Source organism: Coturnix japonica, chromosome 4 (assembly GCF_054131305.1).
Source record: "Coturnix japonica strain WE chromosome 4, WE-NBRP24, whole genome shotgun sequence".
Classification (NCBI taxonomy): Eukaryota; Metazoa; Chordata; class Aves; order Galliformes; family Phasianidae; genus Coturnix; species Coturnix japonica.
This window is the reverse complement of record NC_140666.1, coordinates 77,660,590-77,687,488: the sequence shown is the minus strand read 5'-3', so window position 1 is coordinate 77,687,488 and position 26,899 is coordinate 77,660,590. Positions and strand designations below refer to the sequence as shown.

General features: G+C 39.0%; 1 protein-coding gene across 13 annotated transcripts in view; it reads right to left on the bottom strand.

Moving 5' to 3' along the window:
• The window catches only part of TAPT1 (transmembrane anterior posterior transformation 1), a 35,172-nt gene extending 15,393 nt beyond the window's left edge, over positions 1-19,779 (bottom strand). For 2 of the 13 annotated variants that reach the window (XM_015862784.2, XM_085545706.1), the window contains exons 1-5: positions 19,453-19,779; positions 15,183-15,313; positions 12,717-12,835; positions 7,842-7,865; positions 2,186-2,348 (exon numbers count right to left, since the gene is read on the bottom strand). In XM_015862784.2, coding sequence (XP_015718270.2) covers positions 2,186-2,348; positions 7,842-7,865; positions 12,717-12,835; positions 15,183-15,313; positions 19,453-19,762 — 747 coding nt within the window. In that variant the 5' untranslated portion in view covers positions 19,763-19,779. Of the gene's footprint in view, positions 1-190; positions 301-2,185; positions 2,349-7,841; positions 7,866-8,587; positions 8,659-12,716; positions 12,836-15,182; positions 15,314-15,630; positions 15,889-18,969; positions 19,077-19,181 lie in introns of those variants that run through there. The other 11 variants (XM_085545708.1, XM_085545709.1, XM_085545710.1 and 8 more) reach the window with 11 other exon arrangements.
• Between the last annotated feature and the right edge of the window lie 7,120 nt (positions 19,780-26,899).

Genomic DNA, 26,899 nt, shown 5'->3' with positions numbered 1-26,899 from the left:
TAACTACATCTACTACAGAATGCTTAGAGTTTCATAAGATTTTGTCCACAATATTGTGAGGGTTTTAACAGACAAAATGGTGATTCTGCTTTTCTTTTTACTTACAGAACTCTTGTTCCTTATCTTATAGATTGAAAATATTAAAACCCATCACACAATATTGTTGTCTGCTTTTCCAAATGAGACTTACCTAAACCCTACATGCCGGCTCCAGGCTCCAGCAGAATTCCATGGTGAGCGCTGTCACCAGCATAACGCACACTGGGGCTTCACAAGGAGCAGGAGCCGGTGGGTCTGAATCTAAAAAAGAAAAGTGTCATTTAATTGTGCTGAACACTCCCCTCAGGCTGGTTACCTGGAGCATTCAGCACATACTTTGAAGATGTGGCACTCCTCATGTCCAGGAAGATATTCCCAGGACACGCTAACAGCCGAAAACATTAAGACATTGTAAACATCTCCACTGTTCAGTGATTTAAATGAATTAAAAATATATTCTAATTTTATAAGTTTGTGAAGATGTAAAGTTTTTATATGTGCATTTTATTTAAAGTTCACTTTAGGCACATATTTAACAGCACCTAAAAACTGCTTCTTTCTCATATAACAGATTCATAATGGAATTCACTCAAGTAGACTAAATAAATTATCAACCTGTTGAAAGCTGACAATCAACAAAGCCTGTCAGTAGGATTTCACTCTGGTTTTGTTTTTGGTGGGTTTTTTTTGGCTGATTTTATAGCTGCAACTTACTGTTGTAAAAAAGCTGCTCAAAAGACATGCCCTCTGTATTGACACGGAGGCACCACAAGACATCAAGGAAGTTAAAAACCATTTCCAACTTCAAAGTCTGGTTTAGGCTTTCTAATAATTATAGTAACTATGTACTGCAACATTTCCTCCTTTCTGCCCCCACCACAGGAAAAGGAAACTCAGGCACCACCACACTTCTTGAGGCTCACTCTGGATTCAGACAAATGTAACAAAGAAACTCAGCTCTTAATTCCGAAGGGCACAATACAGTTTCCAACTCGCAGGAAACACTGCAGCCTCTGTTCAGATTACTTGGTAAGCACTTGGTGTTGAACTTTCGCAGCATTAAGCAAAGTGACTCAAAGGCTTCTCAAAGACTATTAAGTGATAATCTCTCACAGGTTAGGGAACTATTTATGGATGAATATTCCCAACAAAACTAAAATCCAGGCACTAAACTGTCATCAAGTTACTGTTTTTTACATGATTGTCATTAAATCTAAAGCTCAAAATAAACAACCAACCAATGAATAAGCACCTTAAGTGGCTTCTATGACTGTTAGTTGACTTAGGAATTTGCTCTTTATGCAGTATTTACCATCTTTTATGAGATGAGAACAAGTGTTTTTGGATAAAATGTACAGATTTTGCACATTGTCCCATTTAAGCCAAGGTACAACAGGTATTCAAAAAAAGATTCATATGCTATCCAGAGATAGCACAGAACCTTTGTAAAGCACCTCATGTACAAAGCCACACAATCCTTTTAAGAGGTTGTATCACTAGCATGCCCTATATTTGCAGACTAGAGATAAGATTTTAGCTATAAGGGCTCTATTTACTTAGTGAATCACTGATCACCATAGTTCAATTAAAATCTCATGCTTTCCAATAGTATCAGAACAGATTCCCTCCCCTCCGGGGTTCCTCTTTATGCGTCTTGTTTTTGTTTCTCTAGATTCACTCAACTTACTAAAATGCACTTGGGTTTTTGTCTGTCAGTCAGGACTAAGATAAGCAGCATCATGTGTTACCGCATATAATGAAAGCTGTACATCTGTAATCACGAAATAAAAATCAGATTTCTTGTTCTCCTGCACCTCTCTTCTCTCTCGTGATCTTATCACTTATTCAAATCAAATCCTTAATTCTATCAACAAGCTCTAAAAGTTGTTGATTCTGCTTTATGCCTATCTGTCCTTCTGCCATAGTTCTCAGTTTTCATTTTATTAAACAGCTCCATAAGCTCCATGATCTAGGTAACATGAAACATCACCTAGCAAATTCATTTGCCATAAACTACTGTTTCACTACATTTAGGTTTTACGTGTTTGTGCATTTGCGAGGATGAAATGTGCCATACTCTACATACAAATATCATAACACAGAAGTTCAGAAAACATGCTTGATATTCCGATGCTCAAATTCTTACCTCAAGCATGTTATAGATGATGTAGAGCTTTATGACTGACTGCCCCCTTATAAGATGATACATCATAGAGTAGTCAACATAGTGCATCATGAAGTAGCAGATGACCAATATCACTCCTTTGAGAATGTCGCACACCTGAGCAGGTTGCAGCAAACGTCTGTCGCTGAAATACAAAGGGCAAGAAGTTTCACAACGGGTCATATACCCACAACATGCAAATGACAGCAGGTCAGTATGAATCTATAGAAGCTATTTAGCAAGGATGCATCTCAGTGTAGTCTATTTCACTCCCAACGCATGGAACACCATCATCAGGATAAAGACTTCTGCATCATACTCCTGAACAGGACCATCTAACCTGTCACATCCATTTAGTCAGAATATCATCACCCTTGGGCAAGGGACCCCACTTGTTGAGAACTTCCTGCACGCATGACCTTTGGCTTTAATTCACTTCTCTGCTTCCAGTCAACGGTACTTATCATTTTTAACTTCCTCTGTTACAGAAACTGAATTTGCTGTAACCCAAAGGAAAATAAATCAAGTAGTTATCTTCAATTTTGGCACAGTAAACAGATGCTGAGAAACAGTTTTTATCCACAAGTCCATTCCTTCTTTTAGCCTTAAGGACTGCAGCAGACTCCAAACAATTTTCCATCATAGCTCGAGGTTGATCCTTATCCAATTCAGAAGTTTACCACCTATGGTCCCACAGGCAACCCAGAAGCCTAAACAAATCATTACACAATTTCATGCTGCAAGACAGAACTTCAGTAAGAACAGATTTCTATCTCAACTGCCACAATACCTGCCATTTGCATAATGAAACTGCATGGTGGTATTTACTTGTCTACTTACTTTGCTTAGAACTGGTGGGATGTAACGCATTTTAGAAAAAACTTCAAATTAAGTCAGAAGATTGACAATCGTGTATCAAAACAGATTTGATTCCTGTTAAATGAACATATTTTTAAATACAAACTCACTGAAGTTCACATTTTGTAGAAGTTGAAACCAATCGCCTTGAGCTATTAATTTTCCTTCTCTGTGTTGCTCAGTCATCAGCTCATCACAGATTAGATAATGCTCCATCACATTTTTTCTAAACATTAGGAATCATCACGAATACATTGATATATATTATGCTGTTTTCAAAAAAGGTCCCAGTACTTATGTACGACTTCCAAACATCAAAGCAATCTCATGAGAAACTGATGCAAATACACACAGCTACCAGCATGGGGAAGACAAACTACAAATGTAATCAAGCGTACAAATGCACTTCTGCAAATGATATCACTCTGAAGATTAAATCAAGACAATGATCCCTTATGAAAGTGCAGCCAAACTGCACACAACGTTAATTCTAAAGATGAAGGCATTTTGAAAATATGCTGTGTATGGTACACTTGAATTGATAATCACCACTATTCTATAAAAAAGCTGCCCAAAAGGGTCAAATGAACTATGCTTGACTGCTGTGATTTGCAGGAATTAAGCTTTTCTAGAACAGAGTGCATCCAAATAATGCTGTCACAGAATCTTACTTTTCAGACTTCACTGTAACACAGACATAGCTTCACTTGCTGTAAATAAGCAAGTACCCCAAAACCATTCCTGTAACATTCCATCAATGATTCTGAAGTTTTAACTAAAAACATACTCCATCTTCTGTTCAAAGTTGTGTAACAACTTGTACTTCTCCCCCAGGAAAAGCAGAGCCAGCACTATTGCTGTGATAACTTTTTCAAAGCAGATATTTAGAGAAACACACAAAAATATCTGCAGAATTTCAACTTAATCAGCCTGATGACAGAAAAGCCTCACAGCATTTCTAACCCAGTCAGTACAAGAGACTACTGCGCAGGCTGACTACAGAAAACTACTGTCCAGAAAGTGAATAGTGTAAGCAAGTCCTAGCATTTAAAATCTGTTCCAGCGTTCTTTCATTATGCACTGAAAAGACCCCTTTATATTGTCTGGGCAAGCAACCTAGAGCCTACAGCTAACATGTTTCTAATTGAGAGAGATTAACCATGACTATTGTACAAATCTACAAAGGCACTCCTACAGCAGCAGAATTTCCGGTCTGGCTAATGACATTTTCAAAAGGATTTTCATGTGTGCTCTGAACATAATATAGAATAGGAATAATTATTTCCTATAAAGACAGGGCAATCAAGTAAATGGATTAAGTATAATAGATTTGACACCTTTCTGGCATATATACAGAAATAATGCAAAGCCTGCAATTATGAAATGATGTAGTTGGTATTCAGTGAGAAATGAACCTTGCAGTTTTAGTATATGATTAAGTTCAGATTGGCTCTATCTGTACTCATTGCAAATCATTCCTATCCTTTGCATTAGATGCATTTACATGCATAAACACACATAGGTTGATGTGATTTTACATCTATCATAAAAAGTCTTACACACAGCACTTTCTGCATTTCTTTTTCTCAATATATGTTTCTACTTAGTGCCTCCAGAAATTCATTAACTCTGTTCACACTCAATACCGATACTGGAAAATACTTTTAGAGCCATCTTGAACACCAAACAATACAAACTATAAGTCACAAAGGTCCAAAAATGAACAAGGTACACACAGCATAGTTCTAATGCTCTCAAATTCTAAGGTCTAAGTAGATAACAAATAGGTAAGTACTGGGCAACACTGCAGGAATAGCTCTAGAGAACACTGAACAGCCCTAGCTGCTTAACCCATTTTGAGCACTTGCATTTTTACAGTCGTGTCTGATGGTGACACAATACAGATGGAAAGATTTCACATGGAAATTTGTTACGGGTGTTTCTTCTCATGAATGAGAAAAGGAGAACAGTTGAATAAAGAGGATCATGACAATGATCCCATTTTATATTCAATCATTCTGGTTACTGAACAGCAAACAACAGGATCTTTCTAAAGAATTCAGTATCCCAGAAGTGAATTAAATAAACACAATCCACGCTTCAGTTTACTTAGCTCTTCAAAGGTAATATCACGAGAGTCTGTTTGTCTAAGATGCAGCTCTTCTTACTGGATTCCAGAAACAATGTCATGTGAGAATTGTTTTACAATTTGGCTAATTACAGAGGTGAATATTTCACACCTTATAAGCCAGTAAATACACAGACTCAGCACATTAGAACTGCCCTTCAGAAGGGCCTTGATAAGATAGAGGATTTCTGTCCTATCACTCATCTATTTCCTACTATTAATCCATAACTACTTCTAATATTTTTTGCTGTAACTTATGCTCTTCAAGATACTCTTTTCACAATTTTACTGCTTCATTAACCTAAACCTCAACTTTTCCTGTTTAGCAGCACAGACCAGACTGAGGAGTCATCATGCTTTTAATTTAAACATGTTCAGACATCAAATTCCCTTTATAGCAAAGCGTAAAGGTTTCCCACTCTTTCCATTATCTGTTACATAAATTCTTACATTGCTTTACTAACAAAACTGAATATATGGAGTTGTTTGAACATGAAGTGATCCTTCAATCTGCATGAGTTCCAGCTGAAAATCCAAGCATTCCTTCACAAAGAAACCTGCAGATAAACTTTCTCCCACAAACTAAGGCTACACAGAAAGACACATGCAGGCGCTTATCATTCCACAGCAAGTACTGAACAGCATGTTCAAATTCTCAGCCTATCAGCCGCTATTACTATTGTGCCCCACAAATGATAAAAAAAATGAATAAATCTCAGCTGAAACATCACTTAGGTCTCCAAATAATATAATTGCACACTTTTGAGGATACACACTCCTGTTACTAACTTTAATATAAGAAAGCAGCATGCAAGCATTCCTGTTACGCCTCTATCTTCCACCACAGCAGGCTTTCGTTTCAGCCCAGTGATCACACTGTGTCTGAGACAATTAGAAGTGAAACCACAATAAATTGTATGCAGTGCAGTGGTTGGCATCCACAACTAGGAGCTCAGAACCAGTCTGCTAAAGCAGCTTCTTGTCAAAATATACTTAAGATGTGTGAATCTACATCATTGCTCTGTTTTTAAAATGATATGATCTGAACAAACAGCTTCTCTTACAAATACTTAGGACAGGTTACTTTGTTATTCTATAAGGAAAAACTAAAACCAGATTAGAATACAACTAAATTTTGTTGCTACATAGATTTTTTTTTTCCCCCTGTACAGATTTGAAACAGAAATTTACATTTGTTTCACTTGTTAGAAAATCCAAAGTAAGGGTCAAGGCTATTTCATGATATACATAAGACCCAGTAAAGAAAAGTGTGGTGTGGAAATCTGTTTTGACATAAGCAATTTGCTTAGACCAGTGAAAATGACAGAATTAGCAAACCTGACTGCCTTTTTTAAGGTCTGCCTGTCTGATACTATACACTAGTTGTCTCCATCTACTGGTTGGAAAAAATTAGGTTCAGTTGTAACAAATAATCATTCTGATGCTATGGAGACAAGTTACTTATATGTAGTGGCAATGTAGTGGCCGTGCCTGTTTCAACTGATCATGAAATGGCTAGAGAGACGTCATGAAATGGTTGGAAGAGACGTCAAGGATCATCAAGATCCAACCCCCTGCTGCACGAAGGGCTACCAACCTCCCTATCTAATACTAGACCAGGCAGCCCAGGGCCCCATCCAACCTGGCCTCCATCTCCAGGGATGGGATGTTCACAACCTGTATTTCAGATTTCACAGTATTTTTCCTTCAGGTTATTTAATAAGTGAATTATCTCCAGGCTTTCAGTGCACTGGTACCGACCCTATTTAAAGTGGCTAAACCACCTAGAACGTCAAAGTATATCCCAGTAAAATCAGGAAGTTTTTCTTACTATTTTCTTACTAACACTGTTTCAGCAACGAGCTTAGAAGCTTAAATGAGTATCTTAGGGCAAACCTTTTCTAACTTTATCTTTTATTCAATGATAACTTTATCAATTTTCAAACTTAGATGACCTCTGATGTCTGTATTAGTTAATAACATAATTCAGTTATGAAAGCAGTGATCTAAGTAAGCAGTTATGTTTACATATCTTTTTTCTCCTTTTTTTTTACATCTCAGATATTTGTATGAAAATGCAATATTTTGTTTTACACATATATTTAGACATCAAAGCCTTAGTTCTTCAGTGCATTGTTTAACCATGAATGGTGATAACAGAAGTTTTTAACTTTCTACAGAACATTAACAAGAATTGAACTGACTGACACGAAGCAGTGAAGACGCCAGGGGAAAGAAAATCCAAGCAAGTTTGTCTTAAGGATTTACCTGCACATATACAGCTACAGCCCAGACATTTCTCAAAATGGTGAAATATTGTAAATATTTTCCTACAGCTGTGCTTAAGCTTGGAATTAAGCTTGGCTTCAGGAAAAAAAAAAACCCAACAACTAAGCAGATCAATTCTAAAACTTAGTTTCAAACTTCAAACTAAAGATGCAGTTTACAGTATGCAGGACTTCACTGTCATAAAACAGTTGAGATATACAGACTCAGGGCTGACAAAAAAAAAACACGTTCCAATTGAAGATTTGAGTATACAGAGAGCTGAGTTGGCAAAGATTAAATGGTATTTCATATCTCAAACAACAAAAAGCCTCTACATGCACACAACACAGCACAAAACCATGCTAGGAATGAAACAAAACCAACCTTTCTGTTAGGCCACGATGAGAGCTGCCTCAAAACAAATTTGAAAAAAAAAAAAAAAGAAAAAAAGAAAAAAAAGAAAAAGAGGTTTCAAATAAGTGACAACTAAAATTAGCTTTCATTAAGCTTTGATTCTGTTATTAAAAATGAAATAAAATGTAAGTGAAGTCAGTATATGAGCATAAAATAAAGCACTGCACTTTTGGTCTACAGGCAATTAACTTGCAGTCTAATACTAATAAGGTAGCTGGCAAGAAACTTCCAGAAAACTCTCCAAAACTTCTGAAGTGCCACAAAAAAACCAAAAAATAAAACCTAAATCAACCCACCTGAATGAAATTAACGTAAAATATAGCTGTAAGCATGACTTAACTGTTACTTAGAATAAACACAAGAAGCTTAAGGCACTACAAATGAAGTACAGCAGGGGCTATGTTTTGTCCAAAACAGCTTATTTTAAATTGGGCTGAAATGGAACACAGGTACTCTGTATAATACAGAGTATAAGACCTACTAAGATTACAAGCCAATTTCCACATGGTAGTGAAGTTGTACACAAAAATATAAATACTACAAACAGCACCAAATCAATTTCATTTACTGACTACTGAATAACTGTTGGTGTCTCCTTTGAAGTATGTTAGTTAACTTAGCTACCCTATTCATTTGTAACCAGTATTTTTACTGATTACATGCCGATGTGTGAATTTGGCCGACAGCACAGAAGGAAAAAGAAAATCAGGACTTACTCACCAAGGAAGAATCCCTGTGACACCACATTCCATCCTATAAAGGAAGTGAAAGTGCTCTTCCCTTCGGTCTGATTTACAAGAAAGAAAGAAAGAGAAGGTTGTAATGTTGCTACACTAGGCACTGTTATGGGAAGGAGAAAGGAATATTTGATCTGAGAGATTACTACAGAAAATACTGACTGCACCTGCCCTTTTTGGTTGATAGAACGTCACAGGTATTGCTGGAGAGGTGCGTTACTTCACCACGAGCTTAAGCAGACAGTAGGAATTTTAGGTACGTAACAGCTAAGACCAGCCCTTAAAAAACATCAGGCTTGGGACTGTGCAACACAGGTTACACTTCTTAATGAACTACGTCTATAATGAGAATGCCAGAGTGGTTTTTGTGTCCCTGAGATGTTTTCTTCCTTCAGTTTCTTTCTTGAAGTAATGCTGCTTTCATTTATTTCCTACTGAAAAGTGTACATCTATGGTTTCACAGGAGGGCAGTGGGAAATTAAGAGGTATGTGTAGTATAACAAATGACATGACTGCTGACTGAAGCTGAATTCATTTCTTTCTGAGAGAAGGGAGAACAGTAAAAGAAAACAGGACACGTATTTATGATCTACAACTCCACTTCAATACGAAAGACAGGTAAAGATCTTCCCAATCATTCTTCGTGTAAGAAGAATCATATGCAGCTTCTGTATTTTCTTGAGAAAGACAGCACTTGCACTAAATCTCACCTTCCTTTGCAAAAGTCCTTATTTACTTGATGGGTAAGATGTAAAAAGCATCTTTGTGTAAATTATCAGGAGTTTTACTTAACATGGCCTTCTTATCAGAGTATTTTTCATATAACACAGAAGAGCGTTTCCATCTTCCCACAAAAGGCTTTTCTGACATACAATGTATTTTAAAAAACGACAGAAAACTCCATTGAGGTGTTTCAAAATGAGCAAAGATATCAAATCTGCCCAGAACATCTGGGTGTGAGGTATTAAAATGAAGTCTGAACTGTAAAAAGAAACCACAGCTTTCAACCACAGGCACAGTTATTTTAGAAACCTGCTGAGGACTGTATCTGAAAAGAACACCACCAGGTCTGCTTCTCACTCTGTCTTAGATTGACTGCTCCAACAAAGCACATGCTTTAAAGTTGTCAGAAAGTTTTTCAATCAAATGAAATTTGCTTTTTAAGAGTCAAAAATCATAGTTTGGGAAATTTCCAACTACTTAGAATACTGAATAGCTTTTGTTTAGTAATTTAATAATGCTGCCCTTGCAGTTTATTTTTGTTAGGTATTAATAACATTAGGAAGTATTACTTCTCGGAAAGGGTAGTCAGGCATTGGAATGCACTGCCCAGGGAGGTGGTGGAGTCAACAACCATGGGAGTGTTCAAGAAATGTTTGGATGTTGTGTCAAGGAATATGATTTAGCTGGGAAGTATTGGTAATGGTTGGACTAGATGATCTTCTAGGTCTTTTCCAACCTTGATAATTCTGTGACTCTGTAATTTTTTAAAGAGCACTCCCTCATTTAAGGAGCTCGGGAGTAATGAAGTCTCACCTGCCAAAACCACCACAATCTGATGATTCAGCCACTGCCAGCTGGACCACAACGATTTAACCAGCAGCTTATAGTTAATTTAATGACAGAATCTTGGATTCTCCTCATTGAAGTTTTCAGATTTTTTGTCTTTAAAATAGCTGTACTAGCACCAGTATAGCTCTGAAAATACACAAAACTAAATCTACTCAAAAGGCCAAGGAGTCAGATGGACTTGTAGGGTCTAAGCAGATAAAGGAGAAACATCTTCAAGATTAATTTACTCTGTTCTCTTAGCTTTCTCAGATGAAAGATTAAAATGCATAGGAAGCTACAGAGTGTGCCCCCTACATCTAAGTCCTGTACATACCCTATAGAGAGGAATTAACACATCTTAATTAGAACATATTTTCATTGTTTTGAAGAAGTGAAAGGGTAATATAATCTTTATCTACACTGTTACAAGGAAACAGAAAAGTTGAAGAGTAAAGAGGAAGGCTGACAGAACACTCTTTGGCCAGTCACTTCACTAAGAGGTTGAGAAAATAGTCAAGATGAAGGGAGGAGCACTTTTATTTACTACACAGAATGGAATATGGTGTGGCAGGTTCAAAAACAACTAATCACACACATTTGTGAGGATAAATATGCTAAAAGACAACCAGCCACCTGCTTCAAGTACCTGTTGTAATTATAGGTGCATTTTACCTACTGAATTCAATTTACACACACAAAAAAATTCCTGAGCTAGAAAAGCAAAAGAAATAATCTCAGTTTTAATATCAACAAAATCAAATCAGAACGACTAGAAAGAAAGAAAAACAAACAAAAAACAAAGTGCATACTCTGAGTATTTGGAAATGGATCATTCCACTATCTGAAGGTTGCATTACATACTATAAATCAAGTGTGAACTATTCAATAAAAGAACATATTTAATATATTGACTTCGACAAAACCTCAGTAAGAAAAGAGATTCAGAAGAAAGAAATTCCACAAACATTTGAAGAAACTGACACAAAAGAAAATGTTTCAGGAATTCCTACCATAATCAAACCTTCTTCATTCAGGAACGTCTCAGTCTCACTGAATCTTACCTGACACCGTTTTAAAGTTAACACATTCAAGTTGAATTGATCAGACTGTATCCTACCCTGCCTTTTGCACTAAGAATGTAGTTAGGCAAGAAGACTCAATTTTAACACTGCAGGTGTATGTGGTCTTCTGATTGTTGCTTTGTCAGGTCACTGACTTACAGTCCAAGCCAGCAACTGGTCTTTAAATTTTTTTATTACAATTTCAGAAGAGCAGGAAATTCATTTGTCAAAAGCAAGACTAAATTTATAAATAATAACTATTAAGTTTAAAAACAGTAGTCAGAAAAAAAAAGCAAATAGTATGTTAAAATCCATTATACCAGAATCTTAGTATTTTGGCAGTAGCATTTGTATGGTAATACACAAATAGGCACATTATTTGATTTGAAACTGGACAACAGCCATACTGTTCTTTACATTGCTAGGAAAATCTTGACAATTTTAGTATGAGATTCAGCACAAAATTAACAGCAGAACGCAATATTAGAGACTGCCACCTAGTGTCTGTTTTAAGCAGTACCCAAGAACAAACATTTCAACTCAAAATAGTTTTTAATGCAGTAAGATGTGATTTCTTTCTAATCAGAAGACACATTCTAAACTATGCATCTAAAAATCACTTCACAGCTGAAAGATTATCAATAATGGAAATGCAATCGATTTGATCAAAATAAAGAATCAGCAGCCATAAATCAACTTATAGCACAGGGAAATCCACAATGTCAACTATAAAGCCCTGATTTATTCAAGGAAAAATTATAACACCAATATAAAGACTTTTAGGTTACACTTGTAAAACTTTTGTCATAAAGTCTACCTTAAGTACTAACTTTTATCATGTAAATTCATTCTGTTCCATTATTTTTTAAATTCCTGTTCCAAGAAGGTAAAACACAAATTCCACAAATTAACAACCTTCTTAGCACTGATCTAAGCAAAAAAACAAAACAAAACAAAAAAAAACCACCCCAAATTCCTAAAGTTTAACATATTCTAAATGCTCGTCCCATCCCACTTTCTCTCCAAGATTCTTAAGGAATAAAAGAAAGCCATTTTATACATGGATCCCCTGGGAAAAGGTTACTGTGGAAAGAAGGAAAACTCTTGTAAAAATCAAAACTTGTTTCAATATCAAAGTCCATCAAACACAAGGGTCAAGTCACTAACTCAAAGCCAAACAGATGCTAAAGAACTGTTCAAACAGATACTAGAAGAACAAAACTACAGAGGTACCCTTTTAAGGTTCTTTACTAACCCGAACTTGCTTAGGAGGCATTGTTATCAAACTATCTGAAGGAAACAATGAGAACTGGTGACTGTTGGCAAAGCTTAGGAGTACCTCAAGGGCACTGTTAATTTAGCTGGGTTAGAGCAGAACTACTTCATAGTGGAATCATTAGTAGTTTAAACAGCACTGGAAGGCCATGGAATTAACCACTCAAATAAACAGAAACATTATTTATGTGTATCAACATCTTTCTCTTGAAACAACTTACCGTAATCCATAGCAAGGCAAAGTGATGAACCGGAACATTGCCAGAAAAACTCTCAAAGGAAGCAGGGTGAATATATACAGAAAAGCATCCAGGCACAAAAAGATTCCAAAAAACATCAACTAAATTATAAAAACAAAACAGATGTTAGTAGTTTATACTGAGTTACAAAAAAATTTATACAGAATTACACTGTGTATGAAGAATGCACTTAAGCACTACTTCAATTAACCAAGCAAGCACAACACTATACACGCTCAATAGACTTTCATCAAAAATTCTGCTCCATGAGGCCAAAACAAAAACCTATACAGATAACCAGAGTCCACTAATCACATTTAGATGTTGCTGCAGCTCATTTTCCAATAGTGACTTTCTTTGAAGTTTATACAAGTTAATGTTTTAACCTCGGGACAAAAAAATCCTCGACAAACCTCTAGAGCTGTATACATGTGTAAAACCATTTGCCATATACGTGTCTTTTAATATGTCATTTCCTCCCCACTAAAAAAACAAATTTTACCTGGTCAGTCCTCTATCATACGCCTAATTACAGCTGTAGGGATAGGCACTATGCATCCTTCTTTCATATGAAGAGGTAAATTTACATACTTGCACTCAGCTAAAATACTTCCTCAATTCATAAAAGCAGTTAAAGCCATTTAATTATGGGCACAGGCCAACCTACTCTCTGATAACTAAACTAGACCTAAATTCTGTAGTTAAAAAGCTGTTATATACCCAATTCTCCCTAGATATTCCTTCCTCTTTTTGTTTTTTTCTCCCCACTTTGTGATTCTAAGTTTGTTCTAAATGGGACTCTGAGCACCCCTTATTTTCCTTAATTCTATCTAAATATTAAGCCCTACTGTGTTGGCATTATTACTATATGTTAAAAAAAAAAAAAAAAAAAAAAAAATCTAATAAAAGTGCCTTAAAGAATATCAAGTATTAACCTAATATCGGAGGATAAATTTTATTCTAGTTTATTCTCACTCTGACTATGATTTACATTCCTACTCCACAATTACATTGTCAGGTAGTAAACAATACAAGTCATTAAGTCTTCCTTTCCTACTGTCCCACATGCTTCCCTTGAATTAAGCAGGCTTTTAAATCAGTCGAGTGACTGCTCCAATAGCTGGTCTGCACACCATTCAGTTTGCTTTCCAGGTGCTTGCCAGCAGACTTTTTCATTTTTTTCAGTATTATTCAATTTGTTCTAGCTACAATGTGAGCTACCTTGGACTAAACCCAAGCAAAAAACAAGTTTACTTCATAATCTCTCACTGTTAAAAGACATCCATCACTCTTTAAATCTACATGCTTATTGCTCAGTTTCATATTCTTCCACTGACAATCAAAATAGACAATAAAGCCTAATTTACTGTGCAAAAAACTCATTAATTTCACTACTTAGAACATCAACCTTATTTATACAAGACTGTTGGCCCTTGCTCGTTCTTACATGTTAATTTTTTTTATTGGAAACATATGGTGATGATCCTTCAGCATAATTTCTGTGGCTTGGAGACTGCACATAATAGCCTCCACAATTACAATGGAGATGGATCTAATTCTGTTAAACCAGGTCTCATCATGGACCAAGGATAAATTTAATGATACTCAAGGGCTGTGCAAGGCACAGACAACAGAAGCCAGACTCTTCCTTCACTGCTCTGAGAACTTTCTACTACTACTTCAAGCTACTCAGCTACCCTCCATTCCTCATGTGGGTTCTGAATTAGTGAGAACATAGGCTAAGCAGTTCACCAAATGCTATCTTAGCATGAAACATGAAGCATTCGCTGCCAAATTATGAGCGAATTTAAATCTCAAAATGGTTCAATAACCACCAAAGTCCATGAAAAATAAACTGTGTATGTAAAACAAGGGAGAGAGGTAGGAAGAGTCATGGAGCCACACTCCTACTTCAACGTAGCTTACTGTTAATCAGATCAGGTTTACCATACAACTTTGTATCTAGAGGTTTTGAGAAATTTAACAGCATTACTCTTGAGTAACACAGTTAATAATGCAGTACAATACAGTTATAATGACTTTATTAACCACGTTGCTTTATGCCTCATCCCCTGAGCATATTCCGGCTGTCTCTCATATCTGACATCCTCTCCTAGAGAGGTTTCAAAACAGGTGAGAACAAAACTCTTCTATATCAGAGCACTGAAACTGGCCTACTGCAGGGTGAGAATTATATTTAGGTGTACATAAAGGACGTGGCAGGAAGGCACCTATGGGAATGACCACAGCACTTGGATAGCAGGGAAAGGAAAGGAAGGTGAGGTAGAGTGACAACACTGAGTTGCTCTGAATTGAAAACACAGAAAGTTAATCACTGCAGATTTTTACCTTACTTTTTTGAGTGAAAAATATTCAAAAATAAATGTTCCTTTAAATAACTTTATGCAGAAGATTTAATCTTTAAAGAAATATTTTAAAGTACTTCACCTTTTCCAGTTCTTTTGGTATCCGCATGCATGTGTATACTCTCTCTCTCCGCTCTGTGTACTTTGCTTCATTGTGTTCAAGGAAGTAACCTCTTGTTAGCTCAGCACTGATGAATCTCAGCAATGAAAGATCTACATTCAAGGACATAGACAAGCAGAAAACACTTCAGGTACTGACTGAGTGATAAAACTGCTATGCTTTTGTTACTTGCTATGTGTTTCAGTTCCATCACATCTAACACAGTACTTTTCTGCTAGTAGCAACCAGAAGGTCAAATAACTTTGTAAGGAAGGAGCTATGTAAGATTTGAGTCCTCTTTCCCATTCCCATAACTTCCCAGCAAGAAAAATAAGCTACTTTTCCCAACCAATCGTTTTCATCAGACATCCTGCTTCCCCAAAGATTACTAAAAAAAGTCATGCTGAATGCTAATGGATCTAATCCTTACCATACTGAGTCCTCCTAGATTTATTTACTCTCTCTCTACATTGCCCTTGTGAGGCCCCAGCTGGAGTACTGCATCCAGGCCTGGGGCCCCCAGCACAAGAAAGATGCAGAGCTGCTGGAGGAGGCCACAAAGATGATCAGAAGGCTGAGCACCTCTCATATGAAGAAAGGCTAAGGAAGTTGAGGTTGCTTAGCCCGGAGAAAAGGCTCCAAAATGGGAGATACCTCACTGCAGCCTTCCAGTACTTGAAGGCAGCTTATAAACAGGAGAGAGGCAAACTTTTTACACAGGCAGATAGCGAAATATAGAAAATATAGAGATATACATAATATTAAAATACATTCTATATATGCATTAAATATATATATAGCAGATAGACAGAAAAGTTTAAAACTAAAACAAGGGAAATTCAAGGTCAGATGTAAGGAAAAAATTCCTTTCTTAGAGGGTAGTGAGGCACTGAAGCAGGATGCCCAGAGAAGCTGTGAGTGCCCCATTCCTGCCGATGTTCAAGCCCTGGTTGGAAGGGGCCCAGGCAGCCTGAGCTGGTGGGTGACAACCCTGCCCATGGCAGGGGTGTGGAACAGGATGGACTTTAAGATCTCTTCCAGCCCAAGCTACGCTGTAATTCTATGACATACAGACCTTCTACACTCAAGCCATGTGGCCTTAGAAGAGCTTTTGTGCAGAATAGTTTTTCAAAGGAAATATACAGCATAAACATGAGAATAGAAGCTATGAGCACAAGGAAGTTGAGCTTATGATTCCATGCTCATCAACAAGGTCTGTGATCACCACATCCCCTCTGAAACACTTCAGAAGCGACAGCACACTCAGTACGGTTCAGTATGTCTGGTTACTACTGGCACTTAAAAATAGATGCTCCCAGCAACAACACAACATGCCCAAGATACAAATCACCTATCTAGACAGACAGGCGAGAAGCTACAGTGCATGGGAAAACCTAGTAGACGATCGAGATTTCAGTGAGTTTCAGTAACAGCTGGGGAGGTCTTGCATGGTGCAGTGCCCCACACTTGTGGAGAGGACGGTTCTTCGTAAGACAGCCTTGATAATAACAGTTGTTGAGGTAGGAATACAAGTAGAGATAGTGCATGTGAACAGTCTACTCCAAACTGTCAGACAGTGGCTTCCCAAAATGGATCTCACTGAATACGACAGCCATCAGCTGCATGAAACACTAGCCAAAAAATTACAAAGAGTTTTGAGGCTGAGAGGAATAAGAGCAGCTGTAAAGGCAGGTTGGCTTGTGTCCTATGCTGCCTTGGGTAGTGAGAGCACATATCTGCATGGAATTAAAACCACTGAGGATTACAAACATTTTGAAGTTTGCAGTGGTATTTTAACATAAGTCATGATTGAAACGATCTCTTAACAATATACTTTTGTTTTCAACTACGTGAACCTAACCGTTTCACCCCGTATGGATCTGTTTAGATAGTGGTTTTGACAATTTGTATACAACTGGTCCACTTCTAGTAGACTACAGCTACTGTAACCCTCCAGGTGTTTGTTTTAAAATTACTAAACACCGTGTAGTTTAATGAGTAGTGAAAACTAATATTGACATTTAAAGTCTCAACCAAAGTTCATTCCAGTAAAAATAACGGCAGAAGTTCAAACCACTTAATGAAGGTTCAGGTCTCTTGCAAACTTGTTCCCTTGAGCTCTTTTCTGTAACATTACCATTTGAAACTTCTAAAGAAGAATTGGGAAACAAACCCAAAACATTCACAAAATATTGTTTGTATATCCTTACCCAAGCTTAACTGCTCTGGTAAGTGCCAAAGTACATTTTCTCACACTACAGGTAACCAACCTTCTGTAACTTAAAGATAACGCATCTCAAACAACTGAAGCATCCCACAAAGTATTTGCATACAGGCAGCCCATCATGGAGTAGCTCTGGAGCTGTTTGCTCCCACTTCCCATCACCACACATGAACTGATTCATGGCCCTATTGTTGAAATCCAAATGATTTTAGCCTTCCTCCACCTGGCCACACCCCAGGAACTCCTCGTGCCTGCAGTTATCAATATACGAGCTCCAGACTATGCCGGCCAAACAGCCCTTCCAATGGTGGGGCACACTGAACTATGCAGTTACAGCAACCTCCTTCCTGAGCACCCAGCTCCAGCCCTGCTTCTGTGCCAACACAGCAGTGAAATAGATCAGCAGCTGACCCTGTAGGAAACAAACAGCAAGTGAACAGGATGAGACATCAAAGCAGCCCAGAGCAATTAAGCACCTGAAAAAACGGCTTAATTCTGCTACCAAAGCACCGTTTATTTTAAAATGAAGGAGACCTTCCAACTCCTCCTTCAAGTTCCTTAATGTTTCTCTCTGTTAACGAAGAAAAGTTACAGATCATAGCTTAAGTTTAACAGATAGAGCAGTCTCAAAGTATTCTCATTCACCACCCCAGCTCAGGACAGAAAGCACAAGGATCTTCAAAACAACAAAGCCCAGAGTTACTTCCTCAAGGTGCGAAGATAATGATTTACCCAGGTTAGACTTCAATGCGCAGCAACACAAAGGATAACCATTAACCAGAAACTGACGGGAAAACTTGTGCAGATGCAAAATGCTCTGCAGCTCAAAAACTTCCTGTTGAATAACAATCACAACAGTCATCCCGAGCATAACTGTTTCAGGTACGCACTTCACTCTGAAGCACACAATTCTTCCATAAACATGCAAACCACTCTAAATTAAAGCACTGTGATATAGAGTTAAATTATTTCCTTCTACTCCAGACAAGTTATCTGTACAGCACTTGTCCTGTTTCACCATCCTACTTCTACTATAAGACACATTGCTACCAGCAAAGACAAATGACATAACACCAGTCAAGCTTAGAGGGAAAGTGTTCAGCTGTTAGTAAATAAATGTTTTAACTGTTGTCTCCCTTTTCTGACTGGTACAACCCATAGCATCACATTCAAGCCAACACTGCGGCAGCCAGCCTGAAAATTTGAGCACCTTTCACATTTTTCAGCAAAGCACAACTGAAGCTATGGCGCTAATAAAGTTCTCGATCAACTTGCCAAGACTAAATTAATCACACCACGTTATGAGGCAGTTTTTAATGTCTGTGGGCTGGATTTCCAAGCTGACTCAGTGGACTCCTGAAACACAGTACTGTCAACTTCAACAAAGCTACAGATGATAGCAAAGCCCACCACACTTACTTTTGTTAGTCTTACTTATAAAGTCCTTAGCTGGGAAACTACACTTAGTGAGTTCTCTACACACCATTTCATGGCTTTGACAGCACCGCTCTATTCAGCATTGAAGGCAAGAAGTGTTACACTCACAGTTAAGCAACTTCAATAAGCAACACTCTTGTATGGGAGGCAGAAAGTTACAGCACCCGGCGCAGCTCAGAACACAGGTGCAAACACCAACCTCCTGCAACGCTCCTTTAGCAGCCTGCAGCTTTAACCGCCTGACTTTTAACCTCAGAGCGCAACACCCCGGCAGACAGCCTCATCGTTCACAAACAGCCCCAAAGCTGTCAGCGACCGACCTGCGTCAGACTTCAGCGCTCTCTGCCCGCTTCCCAACGCACCAACAGCGGATGCTCGGCCGGCCGAGCGCGGTTCTCTCCGTGCACGGGGCCGGGAGCGGAGCCCTCCGCGCACTTTCTGAAGTCTCCCTCTCGTCCAAGTTCCTCAGTCTCCTCCTCGACCCATCAGCCCAGGCCGCTCCGCTCACATCCGCAGGCACGGCCCGGCCCGACACCCGCTATGGGTCGGCCCAGCCCGGGGTTCCTCCACCCGCCCCGCCGCGCTCCTCACCCGAGAGGCCCCGCTTCTTCTTCCTGCCCCGGTCGCTCTCGTAGAATCCCAGCGTCTCCGTTCGCTGCTGCGGCGACGGCTGCCCCGGGACGGCGGGAGGCGGCCGCAGCTCGCTGCTCCCCCACAGAGTTTTCGGCTCCCCGCGGCAGCCGTCCTGCTGCAGCTGCTCCGGGCTGCCGCCGCCGCAGCGCCGCCCTTCCCCGACACTGCCCGGCGCGGCGGCGTCGCTAACGCCGGCCATGTTCGCGTTCCGCTCGGCGCCCGCCGCCCCCGAGCCGCGCGCCGCGCCGCGCCCCTGACTGTGACTCATCACCGCGCGACAGCAGCGCCGCTCGGCACGGCCAGCGCTCCTGCACTGAGCGCGGGGCGGGGCCGGAGCGGCGCCATTTTGAGCGGCGTTAACAGCTTGTGTGCCGGCCGCCAGCCGCTCGGCTTGCGGCATCAGCAGGGATAGGGAGGTGATTGTACCTCTCTACTCCGCTCTTGTGAGGCTCCATCTGTTGTACTGTGTCCAGGTGTGGAGCCCTCAGTACAAAAATGACATGGAGATTTTGGAAAGGGTTCAGAGGAGGGACATGAAGATGATCAGGGGGCTGGAGCACCTCCCCTATGAGGACAGGCTGAGGGAGTTGGGTTTGTTCAGCCTGGAGAAGAGAAGGTTGCGGGGTGACCTCATTGCAGCCTTTCAATACCTGAAGGGAACCTACACCCAGGAGGGGAGTAAACTCTTCGAAAGGGCTGACAATAGCAGGACTAGGGGAAATGGTTTTAAGTTAAAAGAGGGAAGATTTAGGTTGGATGTTAGGGGGAAGTTCTTTACTAGGAGAGTGGTTAGGCCCTGGAACAGGCTGCCCAGGGAGGTTGTGGATGCCCCGTCGTTGGAGGTGTTCAAGACCAGGTTGGACGGGGCCCTGGGCAACCTGATCTAGTAAAGGTGTATGTTTGGTGGCCCTGCCAGGCAGGGGGGTTGGAACTACATGATCCTTGAGGTCCCTTCCAACCCAGGTCATTCTGTGATTCTGTGATCGCGGAGCCTTCCTGCATTCTGCGGGGCTGTCGGGCTTACGGTGGCTTTGTAGCTATTGCAATGTGCAAATAAAGGTGTTTGTCTGAGGGAACTGAGCTGGCGGCTCCGCTGCTGTTGGCCTGAGGAGCGTGCTGTGGAGCAGGAGTTCAAATCAAGTGCAAATAGCGCTATTAATCTGCGCCGCACCACTCAAATAAAGCCGTGGATAGAAAAGGAGTGTGAGAAGTGAATTATTAACTGTAAAGCCAACAGGATTTCAATGACACGCTGAGCACCTGAGGTCAGCGGACCGCTGCCTCTGTGCAGCTGAACGGAGCTGCTGCCCATAAGCCAAGCTGTGTGACCCACCTGCACACCATGAGCTCCTGCAGGCCATCACTGATCTGGCTGGTCACAAAGGCCAACGCACCCAGCCCACCCCGAACCACCCCCAAAGTCTTGCAGATCAATCTTGCCGAGGCTGGAAAAGTGTTTAGTTAGTTGTAGTACGCTACTGCTGGCCATATTAATGAGAAGTAACTCTTCCAGACTCACAAATGTTTGCGATTCTTAGGAGAAAACACATGAAGAGTTGCACAAAGAAATGGCAGAGTAGTTGTGCGAAGGCAGAGTTCACATGAGCACAAGGACAAAGCACCTGGCCTGAAATTCAAGTGCAAGATCTCCTTCACATTCACTTATCCTGTTCTTATCATGCTTTCAGAGGCCAGATTTGTTCAGCTTAATATTTACCTACTTATCCTGCCAAAACAAAGAATGCTTTATTCTTGCTTTGGAAGACCACAGTGCGTACAGTTTCCCCCTATAACTCTCAGTTAATTGAAGAGACGATTGTCTCAGAACATTTCAGGCCTCGGATAGTCCAGAAGTACCCATTTCCACTGCCATTAGTGGTTCTGAATGCCCCACATCAGGTTGGATTAATCCAGGTCTTGATGTTTTTCAGGCTATGAAGTGCTTTTTACAGAGACTTAAAATATGAAGTAATATCAGAGAGCAAACACTGTTAGCTACAGTACATCCATAGTTTTGTCTTTCTTCTGCCTTCTTTTCTCTGTGGGTTTAAAAAGCAGTTGAAAAGTAGGATGCAGAACAGAAGCCACTAAAACATAGCTGATAACTTCCTCTCAGCAGGAAAACTGCTGCAGTGCATACAAAGTGATGTGACACCCTGAGAGGCTGCTTCTCTCCTTCCAGTTGTGCATAATGGATATATCCGCCTGTGAGATGGCTCTCTCAGTCTTTAAGGACAGCTAATTGTAACAACCTTGTTATCAATCTTATCCAAATGGAGGCGTCTGCAACATCAAACATCATCTGACAACCAGCTGTGTCTTCCTTTAGGCCCATTGAGGAGCTATGAAATGAATTATCTGCATTAGTTGTGACAGCACGTATATTTCATATATCTTGGACTGACCTGAGATAACCTTGCTTAGTTTACAATATCTTCCTGTTTTCCATTTGAAACAGTTGGGCTGAAGGCATGGTAATAGTATGACTTTTCAGTTAAAAATGCACTTTTGTTTTTGGCACCTCAAGAAGCCCATTGAACAGATAGTCTCAAGATAATATGTACAGAATCCCTGCCTTTCTTTTTTTTCCTGAGCTTTACATGCAGTTTGTAACCCATCCCTGGCCAGAATTTTGGTGTATGTTAGGTATCACCTGTGGCATTTTTGCAAGTTGGCCACTTCAAGAAGGTCACTCGACAGCAGCAAGATCCAGTCTCAAGGCCTTTGAACTAACAAATTCAGAGGGGACAAGTTGTTTTGTAAAAAACTATATTGGTGTTGTTACAGGAAGTAGTGGCTTTTCTGTGAGGAGTTATCTGGGGCCATCTGTTGTTTGGGCATGTCAAGTTGTGTTTTGTTGCTTTGCGTAGCTTATCTGCTAGGAGACATGCTGCTGAGTGACTGTGCAAAGGGTCAAAATACACTTTGCAGTTTCATAACCATTCACAAATCTTTTTCCCAAATCAATTTTCTTGGAACAAGACGCTATCCTGTGTATATTCCCACAGACGGAGTTCTGCTTTTTTTCCAGGAGAGGCGGTTTGCAGGGAAGATGGTTTCAAACTAATGACTCGCCCCAAGGAGAAAATGCAGCTTCGTTCGTGTAACAGTTGAAACCATTTGGATAGTCATAGAGTGCACTGGGGATAAAGAACTAGTTACATTTTATTACAAAAATGGGTACTGCTGATTTTTGGAGCTTGTGAAGGCCACTTTTTTTTTTTTTTTCCTTTTTTTCTTTTTTTTTTCTTTTTTTCTTTAGATTGCCCATACGTATATGGGAATAACGATTATCTACCTAGAATGTACCTGATACATAAGCATAATGGAAGGAATATTGCTGATATACCAGGAGGTTTCTTCTGACACTTAAAACTTTTAAACCTTTTATAACGTGTCCAGCTCAGTTGAGCTTTAGTCCCTGACTACTGATGGCTTCAACTATTCTGTCTCCTGGTGAAGATAGCATTATGAGCATTAAAAATCTTCCTTTATTGGCAATGGATTCTTTTTTTGTCCAAATGACCCAACAAAGGGTTATGAAGAAGCCTCAGATGATGGATAACCTTTCCTTGCAGTGCTTTTTGCTGGCAGAATTTAGTTGTCCTTCCATACACTGGCATCTGTCACTTACCCCTACAAAGTCAGATATCCCCTCTTAACATGGAGGGTTAATCAGTGAAGCGTGCTAAAAAGAGATTAAGGAGATTAAACAAGAGTTTAGTTTAGAGAGCAATACAAACGTCAACAAAAACCTGTCAACAAAGTGATAAGTAATAGGAGAAGTAGATTATTGACATAGGTTAAGTAATGTGAAAGAAGTCTTGAGAATGGATGAGGATGGAAACTCAGTGTACTGTACCAAACAGAGGGAAGTGAAACTGGAGAACACCTAAGATAGCAATAAAGTATTATTGGGTGTGAAAATGGTGATAATAGTAATGCAACACACTTCACTACCTGTGAGGAGGTGAATCAAGAAAACTCATGATGAACCCGAAGTCCAGTAGTGATATTTTTTCCACAATAAAATATTTTCAGTCCTTTTCATAACATAAGCAAAACATTTTATATTAGGTTTGTGACTTGTGGTTAATCGATCCCCTTATCGTGTGGGTGCATATTCATTCTTCTACTAAAGGCAATGCATCTCTTAGCAACAACCAGTATTAACAAACTTTGCTCTAAATCTTTCCAAATCGCAGCTGTCATATATTTGCAAGGTACAAAAGTATTGCTTGGAAGTGCGATCTAATTCTATCTCAGTTGGTTCTGTTTCATATCTGAAGATAAAAATATCTGTTTACGCCCACAAGAGAAAAATCTCGTAGAGATTTTCTCCTCCATTTTATGTTCAAAATTTAAGCAGTACAAGAATTTTTCTATGGGATAATCTTCATATATGAGAAACAATCTGTGTAAGAAACAGAAGCTGTTTAAATACGATTAGCGCAGAACATTTTTCGCATACGTATGTTATTTTTTTATCTCAATATAAAATTTACAGTGCTTGAGTTGAATGGATTTTTTTTCTCAGTTGTATTCTCAGCAAAGATTAGGTTTACTCTTAGGTAAGCTAAGAGTACTCAGTTTCAGCATGACCTTGAATAATGCAAGTACAAATGGCATTATGCAACACAGTGCTACCTGAAAGTCAGGTTTGACTTCTCGCTGGTACATTTCCATTATTTGTTTGCTGCAGATATGCTACTGTATAGCAGAGGAGGTGTTCCATAGTCAAAATCAATGGTACTTTCCAGTAACAGCATAATTTTTCATATACATGTATATATACATATATATATATATACATAAGTTTTATGCCTAAAATTAACATGTGAGATCTCTAGATAGGATCTTAAGTCTCTCACTTCTGGAAAGCATCTCTACTCAGGAAAGAATTCAGGTGTGTTAGATTTAAACATAAGGGCAAGGGCTTTCCTGATTTTAGGCATTAGCAATATGTTCTTTAAAAATGTTTAGCCTCCTGGAGGACTGGATGTATCAGTTAAAAGGTCCTGGGATTCCAAGTTTAGTTTGCTTCAGGAAATTGTGGCCCATTTTGCAGTTATAGTTACACATGAAAATACACGTTCCATAATGTACACAAAAGATATGTATTGCTTACCAAGATGAAACTAGCATCTCTGTGTCCAAAATGTTGGCAATTGTAAGTCAAAATGAAGTCACGTCTTACAAGTGGATTCCTACAGCTTTCATGAGTTTGGGACCGGTTTTGAATTATTTGAAGTCTGAAAGAAGTTTTTTGTTTAATTGAATCGATGGTGCTATAGTACATACAGATTATCTAATCCAATGGAAACAAAACTGCGAAGGTGAAAAACCTTATTCAGAACTGCTCTTCACACAGGCAGATAATGTTTTAATACATATAAACACATATATTTACATATATGGCAATACAAGATTGAAATCAGAACGAACTCCAGGATCTAAGTGTTGTTTTAACATTAGCCAGTGTCTTTCAGGCAAGTGTTCAGTGCTACACTTCTGAATAACTGTCTTCCCTTGAGATTGGTTTTTGCTTTACTCATTGCTTTAGTTAATAACACCTACAATCCAGTTTTCAAATGTGACAGCAGTGTTTGGATCAATTTCAACTCTCAATTCATTCCAGTAATGCCAGTGTAGTTTGCACGATCTTTTCTATATTTGTGTGTATTTGTGGGTTTTTGATGTATTCACAAGCCATGTCTAGCAATATATGAAATTGTGTCTATCAATATTAGAGTCATAGCAATGAGGGAATGATTTCTTATGTCACTCATTTGCTCCGAGACCCTCTGTGATAGCATGGTGAGATAAGAATACATTGTCAACTGGAACTCAACATTTTCTGTCCCTTTTTTTGTTCAAGTTTTTTATTTTATAGCAGGCAATTTTAATTTGGCAGGCTCTGTACAAATCCAATCACCATTTGGAACTCCAGGAGGATTGCTCTGCCTTGATGAGTAACAAGATGCACTGGAATGTGTTTGGGATTGCTCTTTCAGCCCTGGCAGATCATAGAGGTAGGCACTGAACATGATTGATATTCCTGCAAAGTAACCCTACTTGCTCTACCTTTGCATCAACAAGCAGAACATTAACCATACATGTTTTTACCATTTATTTTAAAGTGATTATTGTTGTGAGATTCTTTAATGTACAAAAAATGATATGCACCAAAGCTGGTTTAATAGTTGACAGAACACAGAGAAGGACATGATGAGTAAAACCTGAATATCTGTCTGTCATTCACTTAGCTCACAGTGGGGATATCAGTTCATAAGCCTTGGTGAAACCATAAACTGGTAAAAGATTAAAAAAATTTAATTTAACCAAAGTGAAATATATTCATTTTTGAAAAATCTTAGGGAAGCACATTTTCAATCACAAGCAGCTGACTAAGAAAATGTCTCTGTAATGATGTCTCTTAATACTATTACATTTAAAGTACTGTCAGCATTTCTGTTACAGGGATTTACTGTGAAATGCTAGATTAACTTCTTACTCAGCCATAAGAATATGAATTTCTTTACAGTCTTTTTACAGTCTAATGGCTTGCTTTGGCCTAAAAAACATGCACAGGTATGCACTGATGTTCATGTTTGTTTAGAGCACCTAAACACCAAAATGCTTTGTCACATACTTAGGTGTAGAGATGTTTAGAAGAAAAAACCCACCCTACACAAGCAATTGCCCAACCAGCGTGCACAAAGATGACTCCCATGCATGCAGATATTTTTGTGGACATTAGTCAGCTGCTTAGTTATGATAACTTGATACAAACTCTGGCTCTGGAGTTATTTTAGTGACCAGGATGCACTATTTTTGTTTCATATTATAAATCCCTATAATATAATTGCTGACAGAACCTTTAACACAGCATTGCTAGCAGATCATTTATGATCATTATAATCTGCTAGCAGATCGTTTGTTCTTTCAACCCAGGAATAAATGCTTGTTACATCAATTTTAATAATTGCAGTCCTGCCCAGTCAGGACGACCCCTTTCCAAATGACTGGCAATACCCAGAAGTTACATGACTCATTCCCTCCTTTGTATATCCCCAGCTGGCACATTCAGTTCCTTCTTAGTACTCCTATATTTCACAATTCATGGCAGTCGTTCTCCCCTTTCCGTAAGCGAAATTATTGAAAATGAAACTTGAGAATTAATATTTATATAAAACCATAATGTTTGAGTTTTGCCCCTTGGATGAACTATTGTTTGTACTGCATGCTGCATACTTCACTTTGTGGCAATATACTTTAGCCCTCTGTGCACACCTTGTTTTATACTAGTATTTCACAGTTTCAGTGAGAGGGTTATGTCCTCACTTTTAGATATACGTTTAATTTGGAAACCATGATGTGTACAATCAAGACTAGTCATTGTTTA